Source organism: Strongylocentrotus purpuratus, unplaced genomic scaffold, assembly GCF_000002235.5.
Source record: "Strongylocentrotus purpuratus isolate Spur 01 unplaced genomic scaffold, Spur_5.0 spur5_scaffold_5, whole genome shotgun sequence".
In the NCBI taxonomy this organism is placed as follows: Eukaryota; Metazoa; Echinodermata; class Echinoidea; order Camarodonta; family Strongylocentrotidae; genus Strongylocentrotus; species Strongylocentrotus purpuratus.
In genome coordinates, this window is record NW_022145611.1 from 26,424,159 (window position 1) to 26,448,468 (window position 24,310).

General features: G+C 36.5%; 2 protein-coding genes across 2 annotated transcripts; one reads left to right on the forward strand and one right to left on the reverse strand.

The window, feature by feature from the left end:
- Positions 1–236: 236 nt before the first annotated feature.
- On the reverse strand, positions 237–8,366 carry LOC577201 (AP-5 complex subunit mu-1). Its single transcript, XM_777445.5, has 10 exons — positions 8,085–8,366; positions 6,663–6,801; positions 6,020–6,121; positions 5,410–5,480; positions 4,897–4,975; positions 4,400–4,540; positions 3,728–3,865; positions 3,154–3,280; positions 2,508–2,955; positions 237–650 (listed from the first exon to the last, which is right to left on the reverse strand). The coding sequence occupies exons 1-10, from the start codon at positions 8,150–8,152 to the stop codon at positions 392–394; spliced, it is 1,572 nt and encodes a 523-aa protein (XP_782538.3). The 5' UTR covers positions 8,153–8,366; the 3' UTR covers positions 237–391.
- Positions 8,367–8,382: 16 nt separating this feature from the next.
- LOC577268 (selenoprotein N) lies at positions 8,383–23,555 on the forward strand. Its single transcript, XM_030998852.1, has 9 exons — positions 8,383–8,985; positions 11,217–11,339; positions 14,909–15,243; positions 15,844–15,995; positions 16,501–16,748; positions 17,748–17,853; positions 19,388–19,559; positions 20,198–20,305; positions 21,125–23,555. The coding sequence occupies exons 1-9, from the start codon at positions 8,602–8,604 to the stop codon at positions 21,204–21,206; spliced, it is 1,710 nt and encodes a 569-aa protein (XP_030854712.1). The 5' UTR covers positions 8,383–8,601; the 3' UTR covers positions 21,207–23,555.
- The last annotated feature ends 755 nt before the right edge of the window (positions 23,556–24,310 follow it).

Sequence of the window (24,310 nt, forward strand, 5' to 3'; positions counted from 1 at the left end):
CTAATTCGGCCCGAAAGTTGTGATAATTCAAGTTTTTACAATATTTGCCACTACGCCCCTTTCAAAGGGATATGGGGGTCAGAATCGATTTAATTGCATGTAGGTACAATCATTGTGGGAAACTAGCCTATTAAAAAAATATATATTTTCCTCCAAAATCCTGAACCACCCCGGACCTTACAATTTCGGCACGAAAGTTGTGATAATTCAAATTCAAATTCGGTGGCGGAGGCATAATGATGTCTGCTTTCATTCCTTCATTATACAATGTATTACTGTAGCCCCTATCAGCCTGTGTGCATCTACAAGTATCTTATTCAACCTTGACAGTTTCATAAGGCAGGCAGGCTCAACTCGTCTTGATATCAGCTATCAAATGTGATGAGATCAATCAGATAACCATCAGAACAACCAAAAATTTGAGGAGATAACCATCATTACTTACAGAGGCATAAGTATTGAGTCCAACACAAAAGGAATCCTTGTTGTCATCTTTCTCTTGAGGTCCAAACTGAACGTTTGCCTGAAGGCTAGCTTCAAGATTCCTTGAAGGAAGCTTCTGGCCTATGTTCCAGCCTAGTCTGTGCCTGTCCTGTGACAGGACCACACTGCCTATACTTGGATTCACATCTACTCCTACCACCACACCTCTGCAAAGAAAAGATAGAAAAATCAAATAAATATCATGTACCAAGTCCCTTGAGTAGGTTTTAAGGTGTAGGCCCACTGGATGCTGGCCTGCAAACCCCTACCGTATTTGCTTTTTCAGCACTGTAGGTAAAATAATTCTCAAAATTTAAGATGATTGTTCTTTCAATTACAAATGAATACAACTACAGTATATAAGTGATACAAATCTTGTGATATTTATTGGACAGTTAATTTCTTGAATAACACACACTATTTCAAGCAAAATCTTGTATTAAAGACTACCGGTAGTTTAACTCAGGCGCGGATCCAGGAGGGGGCCGAGCGTGCCTTGGCCCCCCCCCCCCCCCCGCAAAAAAAAAAAAAAAAAGGAGAGAGAGAGAGAGAAGGAAAAGAAGGGAAAGAGGAGAGAAAGGGAAAAAAGAAGAGGAAGAAGAAAAGAAAAGAGGGAAGAAGGAGATCGGGGGGGGGGGGAGAAGGACTTGCCCCCCCCCCCTCTTCCCCCCCCCCCCCCCAATAAAAAAACAAAAGAGAAGGAAGGAAAGGGAAAGAAAAAAGATAAAGAGGAGATAAAGGGAAGGACAAAATAGGAAGAAGAAAAGAAAAGAAGGGGATATCAGTTGCAATTTTCCCGCCAACAAGTTGTGGATCGGGGGGGGGCAAAAGACCCTAGCCTCCCCCCCCCCCCCCCCCCCCGTTCCCGCTAAAAAAAGAGAGAAGGAAGGAAAAGGAAAAGAGGAGAGCTAAAAGGGAACAAAAAATAGGAAGAAAAAAGAAAAGGGAGAAAAGAAGCGGAGATCAGTTGCGGTTAATCCCGCCAACAATGTGTGGAGCGGGTTGGGGACCAAAATGACCGTGCCCCTCCCTGTCCCCCCCCCCCCCCAGCAAACCTAAAAGAGAGATAAGGAAGGGAAGGGAAAGTGAAAGAGGAGAGAAAGGGAAAGAAAAAAAAAGAGAATGAAAGGTAAGGGGGGCTACTAGCGTACTGATAGGGGAGGGGGGGGGGCTTTGGAGAAATAGAATTCAAACGTGGTTTATTTCGAATTCCATAACGGTGGTTTACAAATAATGCTGAAATGAGATAATTTTCCTCACTTCATGCGTTTGTTGGAAAATGACAAATTCCTAAATTTACAGCCAGGCAAGAAAATGCTTCTTGAGATGCCTACATATCAGGGCCCGCGGAACGGCGGGGATCGGGATCCTCGAGCCCCCCCCCCCCCACACTTTCTTTGAAAAAGTATTTTAAAGAGAAATAGAAAGAAAGAGAGCAAGAAAGAAAAAATAGTTAACTGACAGTGTCACATTATAATGGGGTATCAAAATATGCTCATCTGACCATGATTAAAATGCCTAAAATCCTAAGGGCTCTGCCCCCTGGATTCCACCTAAGGCCCTAAGGCGGGCCCTTAGATGCTCAACTATTTTCAGACGAGTAGGCACGTACGGAAGGGGGGGGGTGGAGGGGGTTAAGGGGTGACTCTCCCCCTTCGGTTTTTTATGTGTGTATTTCGGAGCAAACCCCCCCCCCCCCCTTTTCTGTGATTTTGTTTTGTTTTTGTTTGTTTTTTTAATTTAAAAAAAAAAAAAAAAAATATGCCAATGGCTGACCTAAAAAAGGTGACCTCCCCCCCCCCCCCCCCCCCCCCCCCCCCCCGGAACAAAATGTCAATTTTTCAAATTTCGAGACCAAAAAAAAAAGTGTCCTCTTCCCCCCCCCCCCCCCCCCTGCTTATTTAGCGGCTGGCTGAGTCGTTACAATTTTTTTTGGGACCAAAAAAAAAAAAAGTGGGCCCCCCCCCCTAAGAAATCCTGGATCCGCGCCTGGTTTAACTGGAACAAGAATACACAAAGCTTACCTATTAAAAAAAGGAATCTGAACTTCAAAGTATTCAAAGGAGTTCTTCACACTTCCACTGAGCTTGAGCCTGAGTTTGACTTGCACCTGCCTCTCATCCCCCGTCATCTCATAAGCAGCTTTGATTGGCAACTCGGAGGGTGTGGCTAGAGCTTGGAAGGACAGCTGGGATGGGGTCGGGGAGGATGACCTCTCTGAAGAGGGCGTTATTACCCCTCGATGGGTCATCGACCCTCTTGTTGGGGTCTCCAGTCCCGATGAATAGTTTGTTGACCTTGAAACAGAGGTGGGTGTGGCAGATCTCGCCATGGTTACTGATGGGGGTCTGCTAGGAGATGTGACTGTACTACTTTGGTCAGCTGAGGGAGCTGATGCAGTGTAGTGGCAAAGGATGAACATTTCGCTGGGAGGGTTGAAATGAAACTTTCGTACTACAGAAGTCACCTCGCCTGAAATTGAAATTAGGATAAGAGATGAGCAGATGAGCAAAAGTTGTTTCTAATATAAAACAGGCAAAGCAAATTTATATACAACATAAACAAGAAAAAAATTAAATAATTCATTTTTGTTTTAATACCTTGCCTTGTACTAATAAATTAAGTGATGGGATAAGATGAAACGTATATTTCCTTGGCAGATTTACTTACCTGGTTGTAGATTCAGGGGATCTGTTGCTGCTACACAGGGGTGTATGATGAGGTTCTCCAGCGGGGGTATGTCTGGCGGAACAGCCAAATTCACGGTTACCTCTGGCATTGCACCTTCTAAGTCAGCCTACATAAAAAAGATAACATCCATAGACAAAAGTTTTAATAAATTTGATTTAACAATTGCTATATATGCATGATTGCTAACCCTAAGGAAAAAAGGATGTAGGGTCTGGGTAATTTAGGATAAACCTAACCTAGAAAAATATCTGAATCTTTGTAAGGGGTGAATGGTTATACTCCCCCCCCCCCCACCCCATTTCTTCAAATCCTTCTTCGTTCATATGACGTTTTGCAGCTTAAGTAACAAAACAAGATTGGAGAGCCATGCAAGGGCATCATCTGATACAAGATGGAGTTTCATTGATGCCTCTTTGGAACCTTGTCAAAACACAGTCATTGATGATGTATGATGAGGTCTTCTAATGATCTTGTCACAATAACAACTCAATTTGTTTTCTCTAGAAATGTTCAGCATTGCATTTTCAGTCAGTTTTACAAAATAAAGACTAACCTTGCAAGTAACAGTTCCATAAAGTTGGTAGACATCATCAACATCTGGCCTGTTGTACAGCACTGCACGTATCTGCTCTGTTGTGGCAAAGTGAAGCTGAGGTTTGGTTTTGGGAACCACAGGACGCCATGCAGGTTGCTACAAAGGTATAAAAAACATGTTGACGATCCTCACTTTAAGAATGAGCAATAAACTACACAATTTTTATCTCTCCCTCTCTGTAACCCCCATCCCCTCCTCTCCCCCTATATCTCTCTCCACTCTCCCTCTATCTCCATCTCTCCCCTCCCCTTTCTCTCTCTCTCTTTCTCTTCTCTCTCTCTCTCCCCCCCCCCCTTTCTCTCTCATATTATTCTTTTTCCCCATATTCTTTGTCCACACATCTAATAAGTTGTTAGTCTATCTTCTCTCTTTTAAATGTAAATTCCAATACCAACACTCAAAGAAGAGATATTTAAAAAAAGTCTGGATCATGGTCAATCAAAAAGGAACCTTTTAAAAACCAATATCAGCTCATAACTGACCCCCCCCCCCTTAAAATTAGTATGAAAATTGTGTAAGTTCATCAATTATTTATTATAATATTATCAGATTATTCAGTTTGATCTCAATAAAGATGATATACAATATCCTATGCATATAAATGAGAAAGAAGAAGCCATGATCTCATACCTTTGTGTGTGCCGAAATCGACTGTGTGTGGATGCGACCAGTAATGGATGCTTTTATTGTGGTAGGATTCGAATCAATGACAGAACCAAAAGGGGCCGCTTGTGACAGGTAGCAGTACAGCTCCTGGAGTTTAGGATGCATCTAAAAGATTGGGAATTCAACGGAAAGTGTAAAAATAGATTACTAGTTCATGTAAGTGGTTTATCAGAGGTAAAGTCATAAAACTTTCCTTATTCCTGTAAGATTTGATATGTTGTACTTGGGATGATGAAAACATAACCTTGAATATAAATGTACGTTACGTTTATTACATTTACTTCAAATATACATACAACACATTAAAAAAGGAAATACATCAGCGACTGAAAACATATTTTTATTAAGTGAGACAAAAATGAACTGGGTTCCAGCCTGTTTAAATGAACCAATACATTAATGGAGTATTGTACAAGATGGTTATCATTAACAGTGACTCAATGTTATCATATATGACATACCTCATTCACATTTCGTGGTAGAGCCCCCACTACTTCTGCCATTTGGAAAAGGAGAGAGAATCCCATAGAGACACCAGGACTAAAACATAAAGTGAAATAAAGGTCAAAGGAAATTCAAATCTTCATTTGCTTACAATTTTTTGCCCAAAGTTCTTGAATCTGAAAACATAATATTATTGATTTAATTTGATTTCATACTGAGGAGACTTCTCTCAAAATTCAATAGCAATGGCTCATGTAAAGTACAGTTCAAATAGCACAGTGAAAAACGTTATGCTGATATAGAATCTATTCCTTATTAACAATGTTAAAACAAGGAAATTATTACATTTTGAATACTAGATTGCGGCGAGACAAGGAGGAATATCCTTTCATATTGGTATCTTGTATTTGTATCATCCTTATCATCTCTTGTTGGAAAGTCACTATAAACCACTGGCCCTATTTGCCTATCTGGAATTATAAGATGCAAAGTGTAGTCAAACAAGTCAAATTATTATAAAGTGAACTCACATATCGATGAGAGGTGGTCTGGATGATGATGCTGATTCAACCACTGGCAGGCAGCTGTATAACACTCCAAACTAACAAGAAATTGGAAATGGAATACATCTAAAAATAAATTACCAGTGTATTGAATTTCATACTCAATCAACATCTAAATCCTCTCTTCAATTGTAAAATAAAAAGATATTTAACTTTAAGTGAAATCTTGCACTACGCATGTGGTACTAATATGTGCTACTGTGACGAACATAAACATTTGGAAAGATTGATATGCACAAACACATTAGAATCATTTGAGATTCCATTTGTTGGTAACTTGGCATAGAGGAGATAACATTATACAACAATCATCACTGAAAAGTATATTAGGTGAATCGTATCATTCTAAAGAAGTAAATAATTCTACATATTCATTTCAGATGAGATTTCAGATTTTCAAAAACCAAAATATATCTCCCCCAATCTTATAGCAACTGATATCATTACTCTATTACTTATAAAGATACACTAAATGATACTTTTTGCTAATGGTTTTAAAAAGCTTTAACTAACATTTTTTTTGTATTGATTAAAACAAATTATTTCCAAACTGTATCAATATGATAGTCTTACTTACCTTTTCTATCATAATAACAGGCCATAGCTTCCCTTCCTTGACAGTGAGCTCAAAGATAGGCTTCTGATATACCTTGTCACAGCTATCTCGTGAGTCTATAAACTGTAGGATAAATCATATTGGCAGAATAAAATATATACAAAATAGAAATTTCCGGTTCTAGTTTTTGTTCTCGATTCTGTTATTTTCCAATATGGACATTCAAAGCACTGTAATTCTGGAAATGATGCAAAAGATATATAGAGTGTAATTATATTCATATCTTATATTTGTTTTGAAAAATATGTTTTAAATATGGGTTATTTACAAACAAAGAAATTGTTTAATTGTTAATAAAAAACAAAACTAAGGGTTTTTGCTAGACATGTCACAGAGTCACCAATTTGTGTTTGATTGATCACAACTTCAAAAAATCAAAACCTTATTATTTTTAATCAGAATTTGCTCATACTATATTAGTGACACGTTCCTCTTATTTTTCTGCTTCTATTATAACAAACTTAATATCAAACTGTATTGTGGATTATACATATTATTGAAAACCATATTCAGCACTTCCTACTATAACTATTCTGATATGATTCTGGTGGGACATAATAATATAATCATGAACTGCTAACATGAAAGAATGGATAAGCTATACCTTGTCTGGTGGATGCTGTAATCCTAGCTCATCAAGAACAGCTTTGTAGATTTCTGTTTCATTAGGTATCTTCACATAGTCACTCCCCTCACCTCCTTCTCCATAGATCTTGGCCCTTTTCTCCACAGTGGGGTATTTTCTGTCAATTGCGATGAAGATTGCATGAAAAATTGTTAAACATATATATAGTTTCAAATATTTTCAAAATATATGACCAAATTCTCTGAACTACATTGTACAATTCTAAATTTCTCTCACATAGTATAAGGAATGGTTATTATATACTTGCACTGGACTATCGCATATTTTACTGTAAATTGACAAGTGCTTTTTTTTTTTAACACACCATTTCTGCACTTCAGGGCACGGCCGCACACCTTGCACTTACTCGCCTCACCTACCATCCCAGTATAGCTTCCTGAGCCGAGTGAGCTGCCAAAGGGATTACTCCACCGAGTACCAAGTAATCTAAATCTTTATCAAGTTCTATTTAATAGTAATGCAGTGTATTACTAACCATTTCCAAATGTTACAAAAATGTTTTCCAAAACTACGAACCACATTAATTTGTGGAATTATGAAGCTTCGGATTCTCACAAAGACCCTTGATTATAGGCATAACAAACTTTCCGATAAATGATCATTTGGAATAATGCAACTAATGTTCAGAATTAAATTGCCAATTCATTTTAGGAATGAACCCCTTAGTATGGGGATTTTGTGTTTCAGAATTACCACCCTTCGGTGAAATAAAGTTAATGAACCTTCTGAACCTTCCACTTGAGTACCAGCCTCTTAAATAGAGTATTTTAAATAGAGTATTTCAAATGAACTATCAGGTGTGATAGTGAGCACTAAAAAAAAAATAGGTTTTTTGTTTTCCCCTCAACCACGCCCCCCTTGAGTAAAAAAAAAAAGGCGATTCGCGGGGAAAAAACGGCATCTAACAACATTCCCCCCTTTCGAGTAAGAAAATTGGGAGAAAAAATAGGGCAAAATAGGGAAGAATAGAGAAAATAAGGGGGGAATCAGGAAAATCAGGATAAAAAAGGGAAGAAAAAAAAAATCTGGTAATTTTTTTTTTTTTTTTTTTTAAATCGGGAAGAAAAAAAAAATCGGGAAAAATAAAAAAAATCGGGAAACCGATTTAAATCGGGTTTTTATCAGGCCTGACTATGCAGCCTCTTTCAAATTAACATCTCTCGATCTCTCTCTCTCTCTCTTTCTCAACAATATCCCACTGTTCATTTTGCCAACAGCAGCATTGCATTATAATTCACAAACACAAAGCACTGACAATACATTATCTAGCTCAAACTTATATGATTGTCTCATTTGTTTGAATGTCAACAGAATTAGACTGAATGTCTGAAGCTTTTGAAAAATCTAAATAAAATGAAATGAAACTGATCGATTTACAACCTTGAAAATAGAACTGACGGAGGTCCATTGCCTGGTAGCGGTATTACCCATAAAGCTCGGAGAGCCATGATGTTGATACTGACAGGATTTTGCTTTGAACTTGTGGAATCCCTTCTTGAAGTATTTCACGCCTTCACCTTCATTCACACTGTAAATACAGACAAAAATAGAGCTCTTCGCAGTACATGTATGACTACGAGTGGGACAATAGCTTTCTAGCTCGCTAGCACAGCGTACAGCCGCCGGTTGGCTTGTTTACATGTTACAGTACAAACGCGTACACGTGTAAACCGTATTTCTGTCACTTCCGCGTTTATAATAATAGACGAGTCGAGTTGCTTTGTCAGGATCAGGATTTAGATAATTATGGTGACGCTAGTTCTCTCCATCCTCGCCATTTTCACGGTGTTCATTGTCTGCGTCGTCATCTGGACCGTGGGTACATCCACGAAGACAACGAAGCACAAAGTTTGAGGTCTAAATACAACAAAGATCACGGCGGATCATATCACAACTAATGATGCCGTCGAAAGACCGAAAGAAGCCGCCTGATCGGGGCGAAGGACGATCGGCCGCCAGCGCTGCAGGCGCAAACTGCGTTGCTACTGCTACTCAAACTACCGAGCATTACCCTCCTAACTTCGGACGTTCTAACCGGGGAAGATGCGGGTGGAAAGCGCTGACATTCCTGTCCCTGTTTGTGGCCGTGGTTGCTGTGATGGCTGGCAACTTAGCCAACAGAATCATGATGGAGACATTTGTGATGGAGGAAATGAAACTTACCATTGGAGAAGAGGGAGTGAGCATCTTTAATGCGTATGACAGAGACGGTGATGGACATCTCAATGTTATTGAGTTTGAACCTCTCTTGGAAAGATTGAATATTGAAGACACAGCTGAGGTATTCCAAATGTTAAATTAATCAATTTTTGATGATATTGTTGATTAAAGGTACTATGTCCCTTTTGCAGCCAACCTCAAATGCTGTAGAACTTTGCAGGAATTATGAATATGTCATGTATGTCCTATCTGTGAAATTTAAACGTTAGCAGTGTCCTCATATTCAAATTATGCAAGGTAACCCGTTTACTTGCTAGACTTCACTGTCAGACACTATTGAGTGACTGACTGGCTTTGTTTCTTCTTTGCTAATAACATACATGAAAAGAGTTGCAAAGGGTACATGAGCATTTGTCTACATCAATAACCCACTTCTTGTGATGGCCAAGATTAAACTGATTGAATCTTTGCGCAGCATAAAACGTATGACCATTCGGTACAATTGTCTGAAAATCAAGACTATTACTTTTGGGCTCTATAGCCCTAAAGTCGATTTGACAACTAATAGTCGTTATTTTCCCACTTGAAGAAATTTTCAAGCCCCACCTATTTTAGGGGAGTTCTAAATTAGTATTATCTTTCAAATGCAGTTGGAATTTAACTTTTTCATTTTTTTGGCCTGCAAATGGGACATAGTACCTTTAACTTTAACATTAAAGTGCATCGTTCATTAATTTTATTTCAATTGTAGCTACATGTATGTAAACACTAAAGTTAATTTAATGAACATACAATTTGTTCTCAACTTCTCAGTTCATTAAAATTTCTCTGTGCAATGTGTGTATAAAGAAAAATAAATCACATTTGAAAGACCTTTGAGTTTGATGAAGTGAACCTCTCATGAATTTACAATAATCTTTTGCAGCTCTGCATTGTCATTGATGTTATGTTATTATTGTGAAAATAATTTCTATTTAATAGAGTAATAATAGTTACTGAGTAGAGTGTAGACTCTGGCTTTGTTATGCCTTTGTAAACCAAAAGCCTCTAAAGGCTCTAGTCTGTCTAGAGCATTGTTGACGGACTTGATGCTGTAGTTGGAACATTCTTTCCTTATATTTTATGTAATCAAAATGAAAAATTTTACTGCCATAAACAAGAGTGAAGTCGAGTTTCAAATCAATGATCATTGTAAATAAAAGAAACCTGTTCAGAAAATCAGAAATAAATTATGAATTTAATTTCAATTAATAGAGGTGGATTTTCTCATCATGCAGTAAGGAGTCAGACAAATTTGTACTCGTCCTATCAGACTCTGAAATCATATTTGCGTTAATAACCTTAATATGAACATCAGCTACTGTATTATATGTACAGAGTGCCAGCTATCATGGCCAGGTTATTACCAATCTAATAGGAAAATGAAATAACTTATACACACATGTACATGTACATGTACATGTGTACAGTACATGTATCTGAGGTGCCCATCATTTAAAGTACAATGTTGTTTAAAGCCTAAAGAAATGGTGGGTGATGTAACTTTGACTTGCCTAAACTAGCAATTTGTGTTGCTATTTAAAGGGTACATGTATGTTTGGCTGCCAGCATTAAATAATAACAGCCCAGAATACGCATACATGTACATGTACATGTACATGTTAAACATACAGAACATGTGTGTGCACACCCCTGTCCCTTCACCTATTTCCAAATGAAATGTTATGTAACCCTCTTTGTATTTGTCTATTTGATGAATGAAATTCAAAGGAACCCTGACAAAAGACAGTCCTCTATAGGTAAAGCATGCATTGTTTGCAGACAATAGGGTGCAGATAGTGACAGAGGTACAATCAAATAGAGCATCTCTCTCCCATATCCCTGGTGCTGTACATGTACATGTATGTTGGATCTGTAAAGCTTTTGAGATGGCTGTTTCTAAATTCAAAGCTTTTTATGGAAGGATTTCATAGAAAATGGGACAAAAGTGTTTTGCTGCTAGTGGATGTAAAGTATGTACATGTAGCTATAATGTTTTGTTTATAGAGATTCTCTTTTTAAATGATCTTACACTAGTCACACATAGTAAGAATCCTTTCTTTAGAATTGTTTGTCATCTCAGTCTATTTCTCTCCCACTTTCACCACTCACTTATCAATTAAATAGCATTTTAACCTACTCAAGGATCTTTCTAGCAAAGTAGAGTGTTGTTGCTAAATGATGCTCTTTCTTCACTCTTGAATAAATCCAGCTCATTTTGCACATTGAGATGAGTAATTCAATTCTTATTGCATGATTTTAATCACTTGTATTTCCTTTTTTGCGATTGTTTCATTTTTTTTTTGGAAACAGAGAGGAGACTTTACCTATGGAGATGAAGATCTTGACCCAGCTGAAGAGGTCTTGACCATAGAAGCAAACTTTATCCCTCTCCAGCAAGACACCATGTCCAAGGCAAAGGATCAGTCATTTTTGGTAAGAATAATAGAAATTTCTACAGGGACAGTTTTCTCTATTTATTCTTTTTTTCCTTTCTCTTTTCTCTATTTACGATAATGATTGATTTTATGAATTTTTTCCTAGTCATACCAGTAAGGACATGGGTATAAGACCCCATGATCAATGAATACACTGTACTAACTGGGCCTTCACACTTTCATCTGTGCAAGGAACGTGTAGGCTAAAACATGAAGACAATCGCTTCCTTTTTCGTAAAGAATGTGTAGGAATTCTCATTTTTGGATCAATTAATTGCAATCATATATATTCATGTTGTATCAGTATTATTTTTCCCATAGTTGCAAGAAACATATTTCCTGCAGGATAAATTTATCAGTACATACCTGATAAAAAAAGGTTTTACAAATATTAACAGTCAGACAAATATGATATAATCACGCTCTTAATTTTATACAGGAAAAAGTCATTTCCATGGTGTTGGAATTACTGAGACATTTCCATGTATTTAAAGAGTATAAATAACAGGGAAAAGGTCTGTTATTCCACCCAAAATATACCTCTTACACATGAAATTGGAATAAATGAAGAGATGTAGTCTGAAAGTGATTGATCATCGGGTAATTAGACAATAAACACATAATTTGTTAGCCTTCATCTATAGATTTGATATTGAACATACAGACAATCCCATTTTTGTGTGTATCGATATATATCCATGAATGTGCTGTAGATTACAAAAAAACTCAATATCAAGACAATTGATGTGTGTGTGTGGATGTGCACGTTTCTTTGTCATTGTGTGACAATTTCCCTTGTCATTGTGTGACAATTTCCCTTGTCATTGTGGGGCAATTTCCCTTTAAGAGGTAAAGTACAAAACACAGACGAACTGCATGTATGTAGTAGGCCTACTGTGCCACTATTTTGCAGATGGCAGGAAGGATATAATGGATCAAACTATCCATATTGACCTTATTTTGTACAGTTTCACTTGTAAAATTGTCACCATCTATCATAATCTCAAAAACCATGTCCTTTATAAACTTGTATAGTACACATGATTTTCATATATTTTAGTACTGATTAGGACTTTTCTGTGCACCGTATGAGAAACACTGAACGCTACTGCTGGCAGAGCTACAGTTGTAAAGCCAGGGTAATAAACTAATAATATCCTCATTTCTTTGGAAGTACATGAAAAAAGACATGTAGCATAATGTGGTTAACACTTTAAAGAATGGAATATTATGATTATTATTATTATTATTATTAATATTATTGTTATTATTATTAGTAGTAGTAGTAGTAGTGATAGTAGTATCATTATTATTGCATTATCATCATCATCATTATCAAGCAGTTCATGAAAAGCCTACATCCTGTAACTCTACTTGTACATAAAGGTATCTTGACATATTATCAGAAAGGATTGGTTCTAAAGGCATACAAATTGTAACCTACACACTAAGAGATGAAGAAAACAAAGTGTAGAAGCTCTATGATTGCAGTGGCAATTGTTCCATGAAAATAGAAAACAAACATTTACAGGATGCACATGGGTTAGATCATGGGATATCTCCAAAATTAACTCTTATGAGGGTACAAAAGGAAACAATTAAAATTTCTCCCAGGAAGCATTACATTTATAAAAGGAAATTAGTAAAACATTTTAACATCTGGTCTTTTCCTTCAATGTCTTTCCTTCAATGCTTGTTACTACAGTACATGTACAGTATGTGGTAAAAGATAGATATCTGAAAAACTTCATGAAATAAAAGGAGATTATTATTCTTGACATCGAAACAATCAGTTCTCTGAGAAATCCTTCTTTGCAGAAGTGATAATGGAAGCTCTATCACTGTTAAAATCCTAATTGCGATGCATCCTTTGTCTGAGCTACATGTAAATGTTTAAGTGATGATGATTCATGTTGCTGTAGATAATAATCTATGAATTACCACCTTCCTCTTTGACTGTCAACAGCCTCTATTGTCAGATCAGCATGATGTCAGCTTATTTTTCAGCAGAATCACAAGAATGTTATGTGCAAAAACACCTGCAGAGTTTATTGACATGTAGACAAATGGGAGAAATATTTTAAAGGGGAATTCCAACCAGGTATCAAATTGATTTTTATAAATGCATTAAAAAGAGAATAACTGGTCAATAAAAATTGGGAGTAAAATTTGGTTAAGAATTGTTCATTTCATTTCGTTTTGAAGGTTGTGAACATACATGTAAATATGCCTAAAATGTATTTTGTAAACAATTTCTTCTTTCCTGTTAAGAATTGGGAGTCTTTATACAAACTGTATGGAAATTAGTAGCTTTTGACAATTCATCTAGTGGTTTTTAAACATGTCTTTCTTATTTTCTCAAACTCCCATTTTTTAAATCAAGAATTTTCCCCTCCTTTTGTTCCAATCAATTTACTATCGGGATAGCCTTCCCCTTTTAAAAGTTATTTTCATGGTAGAATTGACTACTGTATGTGCCTTCGTGAATACATATGTATAATCTGTGTACTTGGGGAAACAAGCCTTTGTGTACATGAAAGTAGATGTGACATTATGAACATGTTTGTGAAACTGGTAAGCACATCATTTTTTATTTAAATGAGTCCTAAAGGATAAAGATCATTAAGATACTTTAATATAACGTGTTCCTTTGTGAGGAAACAATTTAATTGCTCTTTGTGTCAAACACTTTGCTCTGATTACAGTATGCACTTGGGCAGGTCCAAGCTATTTGGATTGTGACGTACGGGACATTCAGAGACTTTAAACAAGAAATAACAGCAGATGAAATTATTTATATGGCTCTCTTTTGGTATGAGTCTGCTATGTAATTAATGTGCAGCGTGACGTATAGTTTGCAGCATTCGGCCGTACGTCACGCAGCACATTTATTATATTAAAAATTAATTAAAGAGTTGGTCAGAACTAAAACTTTCCACAAATGAACTACAGTAGCCCATAATAGCCACAGACTAATACCAAAAGATAGCCATATAATTTCATCTGTTGTTATTTCTTGTTTAAAGTCTCTGAATGTCCCGTACGTCACAATCCAAATAGCATGGACCTGTCCACTAAATAGGAAGGGGACACATTATTAGTGTTTGCAAGATGCAATTAACCTTAGAAATGCATGCCAAATTATGTATTATGGTCTCTCTGAACATCCCCCCCCCCCCCCCCCCCCTCACTTCGCCTAACACTTCTGAGAGCAAACCTCATTGATTTGTGCATTTGTGTGCATGTTGTGTCATAACATTTCTGATGATAAACAATGTAAGATTGGAGGAGCAGGAAAGAAGACTTGTTTGGTTTTCTATAAAACCTCTAATTGTTAGTCTCTCAAATTACATGTAGTCCATACATTTATCTGATGTATGTACAGTCAAACCTGTCTATAGCGACCGCCCAAGGGAAACAAAAAATGTGCTTGTTGTAGACAGGTGGTCACTAAAGCAGGTTTGACTGTATTTTCAAATTTTCCCCAGTCTCCATGCAATAAATTTACCATGAGAACTTAATGAAATGTAATTTATCCTAATGCTGCAATGTCTTGTGTTTTCACAGACCAGTAGATCATCTCTATCCTCCCTGGACAGCTGGAAGACACCCAAAGAGGAGATGACCGCCTTCCCGGCCAGTGCCTTCCGTCCTCTCCTTCCAGAGAACCATGTCCAGGTCAGCAAGGTCTACACCATCATCAAGTCCAAGCTCAACATGATGACCAATCAGCTGTCCAGTAACCGCTACTTTCCGCCAAGGGTCAAGGGCAAGGAGATCATCGTCCATAGACTACTCAGTGTCTTCCATTCAAGGCCATTTATCCACTCCAGGTTTGGACCGCAGGGTACAGTGGCCGTTGTCAAGGCAGTCAGTGCGGACTATGTGGATATCGTCTTCAGGTACGCAATAATTATTATTAGTACAGGGGAAGTTTTATTGCTGTTTTAAAACAAATCAAATGACTCAAAAGTTTTTGTTTTGAACTGCTCAGTTACAAAATAGATGTGTACATACATTTATTTACGGCTTTGGTTCTACATCTTTTGTCTGGGCTACAAGTTTTTTGTTTGAAATTTTCTCTATAAGATAAGCTCTTTTTGTCAAGGACATTTCTTTGTCTTGAATCACAAGTCTTTGTAACCTACTTTATACTACTGCACTACTCTGATACACATTACTACATATGCTAGTAAAAACCTTAACTCAAAACCATATCTTGTGTTTGATCAAAACACTTGAGAAAGAGGAGTGTAGATTAAACATAAATCAGTCTTGAAACCCAAGAGCAGTTTACAAACTGTAAAACAATTGTCCAAACAGAGGAAGAGAGTTTGTTTATTACAAGAAGTCATTTGATACCCTAAGGAAAGAGCAGACTGTTGTTGCAACTTGTTTGAAAGTATGAAGGTGTCAATTTCCTCACAATGAATAGAAATTAATAGATGTAGACAATTATAAAAGAGAAATAGTATAAAAAACATTCCCTATTTTTCCCACAGAACCCATGCAGAGTTTCAGCTGAATGAGCCTCCAAGCCATCCATTCTGGTTCACACCGGCTCAGTTCATAGGTCATCTTATCATCAGAAAAGATGCATCACATGTTAAATACTTCAATATGCACGTCCCTTCAAATAGGAGCCTGAATGTGGGTGAGTTATGAGAATATCATAATCATTATCTTGAAACAGCGCCACCACTCATACACCAAATGCAATGTTCACTTACAATAGATTTTGCAAGGATGGATTGTTTCTTGAAAGGCCATAATATCTGTTTGGAGCCAGAAGTGCATTAACTCTTTGTAAAGTGAAACAAAATAATGTCCCGTCAAATCATTTCCTTCACAAGTATTCTGTGCATAGTTCAAAAATGAAATGCGGAATTGTACATGCAGCATTATGCTAAGAAAAATAGTTTTTACCGATTACTCTGTACTTTTCGGCGCAAGTAATTTCCAGTCTACTAGTCCTTGAATTCCATTTGTAGGGAAAACAAATATCCCTTAGATGTTATTTTAACATCTCAGGAGAAGCTCTATACAAGACTGAAACTTTCGTTACTGATTTCTCAGTAATGAAACACAACAAAATAAAACAACTTTGCCTCTGATATGAAAAATCAATTACGAATTCAATCAATGTTCTTCTATTTCAGACATGGAGTGGATGAATGGGCCCAACGAGGTCGAAAACATGGAGGTCGACATCGGCTTCATGCCCAAGATGGAACTCCATGCTCCCAACCCATCCTCTCAGGTGACCATATACTCCGAGTCCGGCGAAGTCCTCTATGAACCGTCCAATCAGCAAGAGATGTCAAGCGGGACTATCCATTGGGATGAAGAGATCAGCATGGAGGAGGCCCTCGTCCTGTTAGAGAAGGAGATGTATCCATTTAAAAAGGTAAGATTGGGACTGTGACCCGGCCCCCCACTCCGGAAACGGAGGGACCGCACTCATGTTCCCAAAATGTCTGGTAAAAGGGTACTTTTCACGCAGCAAAGTCCAGCTCGTAACACCCAAACAATTGACCCGTATTGACTTTACACACCAGACTTAGGGGGGTGTTTTCAAAAGGAGGGAACATGCATACGCGTACCCTGAATAACACTGAGTGGGGGGGCGGGGACTGTGATTGCATCGTCTTGTGAACGGACTCTGAATGAAGGGGTGTTCTTGATCAGCAAGAAATGCAGTGGTACAAATATTCCCCATGACAGATGACAAAGCTCCATCTTACAAAGGAGAAAAGAAAACACACTGTACTAGTTGGGAGGATATCAACTGAAATTGCAAATTAACAAGCAGAATAGCAACACATAATTATTACGTAGTGATACTAAATATATATTTAAAATACAGACTATTTGAAGAGCTTTTGCAACAGATTACTTTTATTGGCTAAAACTCTAGGCCATTCCATACATTTTTTCCATTTTCCTTGAAAGATCAAAAGTCAGCAGGAAGATCTGTGCATTCCAGAAGTATTTTGGTTCATGTTCAGAAAAATATTTATCATTCAAGAAATATTCACTGTAATCTTCAGACTAGTTTGTTATGATACATAGATGCACAAAATGCAGTCAGAAAAACAAGGAAGTAAAAACAAGTCAGATTATCTTTCAATATTAAACAAGAAATTCTTTTGCCTTAACACCTTTACAAGATTTTCAAGCATTTTATCATAGATCTACATGGAATTGTCTCCACTATTTAATAAGTTTCATTTTTCACTAAAAAAAAGTGTACCTGTTAACTGTCAACTTTTCCCTTTCCCTTAAGCTTAACACAGAAACTACCCATTTCATGTAGACAAAAGGTAAAATAGAACCTTAAACACATGCAAGTCAATGATATTTGATTACAAATATAATTCCTTATCTTGGTTTGATATACTTCCAGATTGAATATATGCCCTTGAATGCAGCATTCAAAAGAGCCCATGCAGAGAGGAAGCTGGTGCATCATGTCTTACTCTGGGGCGCATTAGATGACCAGTCATGCTGAGGTAAGATTGATTGAGAGAAAGGAACATTGGTAATACCAGTCTCCTGTTGCTTTTAAATTCATACCAAAATTATGTGAACAGAATGTGATCTTGATACATGAACAGCCCTTTCATATCGATTGTTTCATTACAGTATTTCAGGGAAAAGATCGTCAAAACATGTTTTAATTTTTATGCCTCCGTTACGAAGTAGCCGGAGGCATTATGTTTTCGGGTTGTCCGTCCGTCCGTCCGTCCGTACGTCCGTACGTCCGTACGTCCGTCCGTCCGTCCGTACGTCCCGTTCTCGTGATCGCGTTATCTGAAGAACCGATTGATGGATTCCTGCCAAACTTTGGTCATGTATGTATCTTGCAGAGCCGATGAACTGATTAGATTTGGGGGTCACGAGGTCAAAGGTCAAAGGTCACAGGGCTCATTATGTATGCAAAAACAGCTCGTGATCGCGTTATCTGAAGAACCGATTGATGGATTCCTGCCAAACTTTGGTCATGTATGTATCTTGCAGAGCCGATGAACTGATTAGATTTCGGGGTCACGAGGTCAAAGGTCAAAGGTCACAGGGCTCATTATGTATGCAAAAACAGCTTGTGATCGCGTTATCTCAAGAACCGATTGATGGATTCCTGCCAAACTTAGGTCATGTATGTTACTTGCAGAGCCGATGAACTGATTAGATTTTGGGGTCATGAGGTCAAGGTCAAAGGTCATGCGGCTTATTATGTATGCAAAAATAGCTTGTGATCGCATTATCATTAGAACAGATTGATGGATTCCTGCCAAACTTAGATCATGTATGTATCTTGCAGAGCCAATGAACTGAGTAGATTCTTGGGTCATGAGGTCAAAGGTCAAAGGTCATGGGCTCATTATGTATGCAAAAATAGCTTGTGAACGCATTCTCATTAGAACTGACAGATGGATTACTATTTAACTCGGGACATCTTGCAGAGCCAATGAACTGAGTAGATGTTAGGGTCATGAGGTCAAAGATCAAAGGGTCATATATGTATATAAGAAATTGCTTGTAATCACGATATTCTGAGAACCTGTTAATGGATTACAATTGAACTTGAATTTGAAAAATTTCTTCTGTTTTGGTTTGTAAATTGCTCTATGACGGAGGCATCATTTCGACTGCGCGCAGTCGAAGTTCCATCTAGTTAATTATATTCTATGTTTTTATTTTTATTTTTATTAGAATATACAATAAAGTTTTTATGTGAATATACAAATAGATGACATAATTAAAAATATACAAGGCATTGTTTTGGGAATGCAATACTCTTCCCATTTAAGGGTATATTTTCTCTTCTCCAGCCCTCATACATATGCGTAAAATGCATATATCATCTTAATTGATAATGGCTAAGAACTCAGAACTCAAGATTATAGTCAGTGACCAATCGGGAAAGTCTCTGTGTTATCTAATTTGCTTGAACTTTTAAGAATTTGTTCACTGTCATGATAACACATATGATAGATTTCATGTTTGCTCACTACGTTCCTTCTTGTTTTCTTCTCACACCCACAGGTTCTGGGCGGACTTTACGAGAGACGTCTCTTGAAAGTCCGCCCGTCCTTCAGCTGCTTGGCAGCCATTATGTCAGCAGCTGGTCACTCGTTGCTGAGCTTGAGGTCATCAAACAGAACAAAAGTGACCCTGAGTATGCAGCATTAGCTTCCATGTCATTAGAAAAATATAAGTAAGTCTACATCTATGAGCAGTTATGTGAATACATTGAAACCTGTATATGAAGTCTGCACACAGGTGACCACAAGTGGTCTTTATAGGCAGGTGGCCTTGATGGACAGGTGGTCTTTCTGTACTTGAATAGGGTGCTCAAGCAGGTTTCACTGTATTATGGTATATTGTGGATGTTTATGCCTGCATGGAATAAAACAAAATAATTCCACAGATTGTTCTGTGATAAATATATAAAATAAAAGATAGAGATTACTGGTTCCCCAAAATATCCTCAAAGCCAAATCAAATCACAATAAAGCTTGTGATACATTCGATAGCAGTTTTCAGTTTTGATATCTCCTGTATAGTAAGTATGGTTACTCTACATACCTGTACTTTGCTCTTTCATATCTGGGAGCTGTTTAGATTCCGTCTTTAAAAAATTGTTTTGAAGAAGTATATCTCATGATTCCAAAGTTGTTTATACTTTGCCATTTAATTGTGTTTCTAAGTGTCCAGTGGAAGTTGTTGAGTAATGCAATGTCTTCCCTTTTCCTGCTTATCTCACTTTTATGTAAGCTCAAGAATATGTAGTTTGGTAAGGTTTTTAAAATCAGACATATAACCATTAAAATTTGTTCTACTTTTGTCTTCTAGTTTTCCAGTAGAAATGCTTGTATCATTGCCAAATGGAACTGTAATTCATCACATCAATGCCAATGATTTACTGGATGCAAGTAATACTGAGAATGCAAGTATCCTAGAGTAAGTCTATTTTCTTGTTTCTTTTATGAACCAAGTCCCTGTGTCAAACCACTCTCCTTTCATATAACACATTACAGCCAAAGGGACAAATCTGGGTTTGACAGACAGGTACATGTATATGCATCATCTGATAAACCAGTAGAAAGGCTAGATTATCAATAGTCAAGGGTTAATTAATGACCAATATTTTTGTTGTATATAAGATATAAAGCTGAAACATCCTGATTCAAATTAAAATTGAATTTATTAGTAGCATAGTTACAGAATTATGCTATTAGTACACATAAATGTAGTAAAGATATATCTTTAATACATTTATAAACCTGTGTAACTATGTGCCTTCCACCCTCCCCCCCCCCCCCTCCCCCTTGACCATTCTGATAATCTGTTGTACCTCGAAAACATGAGATGATTTTCTTTCGATTTTCATTTAATTTTGTCAGTGATGTTATAGATAATAATGGCTTATACGACCAAGTGAGAAGAAAAAAAGAGTAAAACAGAAAAAACAGTGCGATATTTGTTGATAACTTTAGTAATATTTGTCGGATTTTAATGAACTTTGATATGAAGGTTACAGCTTACCAGTATGTTTTTGATTTCCGATAATGTTATTGAGTATGTAACAGCTCATTAAATTTGCAAAAATGGCTAAATATAGGCCATTTGTACCCCGGCGAGGGGTTGCTACGCTTTGTGTTGACTTGTTTCTTTTGTTTGCTTGATATATATTGGAGACAATGTGGATAGTAATTCCTGATTTCTATGCAGCTTTTTTGTATTCTTTATTCTATTTTTATTATTTGTTTTCTCTTACAGTACATTCACCGATCCCTTAGTTACAAACTATGCAAAGTTCTTGAAGGAAGGCATCAGCAAAGCAGAGGCAGTTGGTTTCTAATCAAACAGACGTGCCATGAAGTACTTCCATATATCCTAATATAATTCTGTAACAAGTGCCGTAGTTCATTTGTGACAGCAAAGATATGTGCCCTAAATACTTAACTCATTACTAAATGTTGAGATAATCCTAAATTCTATCTCTAAAGTTTGGAAAACATGGAACAATCTGTTTTTTATTTTCTGTTTTTCTAATGTGCCAAATACAAAGCACTATGTCTTTCTTCTGTCAAGTAAACAAGTATCTTCAAAACTCATCTAGATGCTTGTTATTAAAATTGATCCATGTGTGTGTGGTAGCAAAATGATTGCATGCTCATTCTTGCCCTTGCTGCGATGGAACTTTTCTTTTAGATGCCTTGACAATGGAAATTACTCTGTAGCTCTAGAAACTGACTGTTGAATAAGGTAGAAAGGTGTAGCTGAAATATACATCACAAAAATGTTAAAAAATGAGAATAGATACCTAATAAATCAGAAAGGAGAATCATAAACCTGCAATCATCCAATGAAAATTTACTTTGTGATTTCAATTTGACATATTCCTGTGAAAGTAAACTCCTAGATGTAACTTTGCAAGTGTGAAATTTTCAGCATTATATACATTGAAATCCATTTTGGAAACTAAACTCCTAAATGTATCTTTGCAAGTGTGAAATTTTCAGCATTATATACATTGAAATCCATTTTGGAATAAATAGATCGGGAAAGCAATAACAGTTCATTCAATTAGGAATTTCAACTTAAACTTGTAATAAGAAAAGTGTCTTGTTTTAACATCTCGTTAATAATCAATGTGTACTATCAGTGAGCGTTTTTCACAATTAACATTGTGAATCATATGACGGTTGATTCTTTTTTTATTTTGTAATTATTTTAGTACAGGAGGGTTTTTATTGAAAAAAATATTGTGTAAGAGGTTTGACACATAATAGGTTCTTGGACTTTCTTCCCTCTGATTGGATCTATGATGATCTTGCCATAAAGCTGCTTGCATGCTGGGTAATATTTGATGCCAATTTACCAATCAGCACAGGGAAATAGTCCAATAATCTAGTTGTATGGTCTCTACCATTAAAAAAAAAGCTTGTAACATATGAACTGAGGTGTTTCCCTGATTATTTTCATTTTTTTTTGTAACGGGGTGACCAGTTTCACCTTGAGAAGTGTATGAATTGATGTTAATAACTGATATGTGGTGACAGTGGCGTGATATAAAATAAATGTACTGTTATTCTGGTAGAACAGTCTATCAGATATCACTTAGGATTTGTGTGTGACGTGCGTATGATGCAAAAATGAGACTCATGTACATGTATAAACAAAGTTTCTACCATTGTTGGCTGTAAATAAATTCAACAAGAGTTGCATTTTTGGATTCATCATTGATCAGATTTTCCATATCAACACTTCCTCATCCTTTGTGATTGTTCTAAGAGCAAAAGGATGGGTGGAGTAATACCAGGACAATGATAGTATGTTAGATGAGATCAACAATATTGGAATAGATATTTATATGGGTCTTATGGAAAGTATTAAATCAAAGCGATTGATCATGAATTTGATGCTTAATCTTGACTTCCATGAGACAATTCTTAAAGTCTAACCAATAATTTTTAGCAGTAGCTATTAATTACCTACATTAGAGTTTACTTTTGGTGCTGTAAAAATCATGAATCTATAATTCCTTATGCTATTTAGTTTTGTAATTAAACTGACTTTATTATGAAGTGACTTTCAACAAAACCAAATAGGATTGCAGAGACTAAAGAAATCAACTCAAATGCAATTCCAATATCATGATGCCTTTAGAAATCATGTCCAAACTATGGTATGTGTCATTGTAAGTTTCACACAATTCAATTTTATTTTATTTTTATTTTTTTTGCTGTTGTTGATTTTTTGGGGGGATTTTAAATAGTAACTGAGACCATGTTGATTTTGTTAGATATATGAATTACATGACTGGAATATGGTAGATATTAATATATCAAATATAATCAGTATCAAGATGAATTGATTATTATATATATTTTTCATAACTGTTAATTTGACAATGTTTCTATTCTAATGTTATTAGATGCAAGCCAGTCTGTATGAAAGGTACTTTTTTTTTTTAAACAAAGACTACTATTATTTTCTTCTGTTTGCACATTAACTGTGCTTTTGGATCATAAGCTGATTAATCATACTTAAGATACCTGTAGTCAAAACGTTTTGTTGAAAACAAGACCAACATATATAAGTTTGTTACCAGTCACGTTTGTAAAAAAATACATATTTTTTGTAGACAAACATGATGAAATGAAATTCTCTGTGGCCAAATAATGGAAATATAAACTCTGAAAAAGAAATATTATTGTTTCCCTGTTTACTCCTTGGCTTTAGTTTGATGCAACACTGAGAGATCCATAAATGAGTTTGGAATGGAGGATGTATGCTTCTTTGAAGGGTGTCCAAAAATAGAAGGTTCACATGTCTGTTACACCACAATACCGCCCCCCCCCCCCCCCCCCCCAAAAAAAAAAAAAAAAAAAAAAACATACACACATCTTCTACCCCTGGATCTGACACTGCCATCATCAAAAGTATGTTGTGCCACTTTAAACTGTCTCACAATATTGACCGCACCGATACCACTAAAGATATTTGGATCTATAAATGTCCATGAAACCATCTTTATTTATTTTTTACCACCAGGTGAATTGCGGCCAAATCAAACCATGCAAACAAAAGATATTGATCTCTTCAACGAAATCAGCGATCCACATGCATTGTTTTTTAAGGAGGCTGCCAAGCAAGAAATCAATCTCCCTTATATCCAAGCAACCTCCTTTAGTTCGTTTTAATCCTCTGATGGAGAAATCAATGTCTTTTGTTTAATATTCTCTCATACTAAACTCCAGTATATTGATGGATACTGGATAGTGCATATTATAGGGTCTAATTTGGATTTGATTTTAAACACATTTTTGTCATAATAAAAGCAATACTTTCTGCTCCATCACATTGCTCCAGATTTCTTTTAAATGTAAACTTGGAAGGGGTATTGATGAGATGAGATTGAGTGCTGGTCTTGATAGTTCCAGACAAAATATTGTATTG

Coding starts and splice junctions, on each gene's coding strand:
- LOC577201 (XM_777445.5), bottom strand. CDS start 8,152: ATGGCTCTCCGAGCTTTATGGGTAATACCGCTACCAGGCAATGGACCT. Junction 6,802..8,084: donor CCGTCAGTTCTATTTTCAAG/GTTGTAAATCGA, acceptor CGCAATTGACAG/AAAATACCCCACTGTGGAGA. Junction 4,976..5,409: donor AGACCACCTCTCATCGATAT/GTGAGTTCACTT, acceptor TTTATGTTTTAG/TCCTGGTGTCTCTATGGGAT.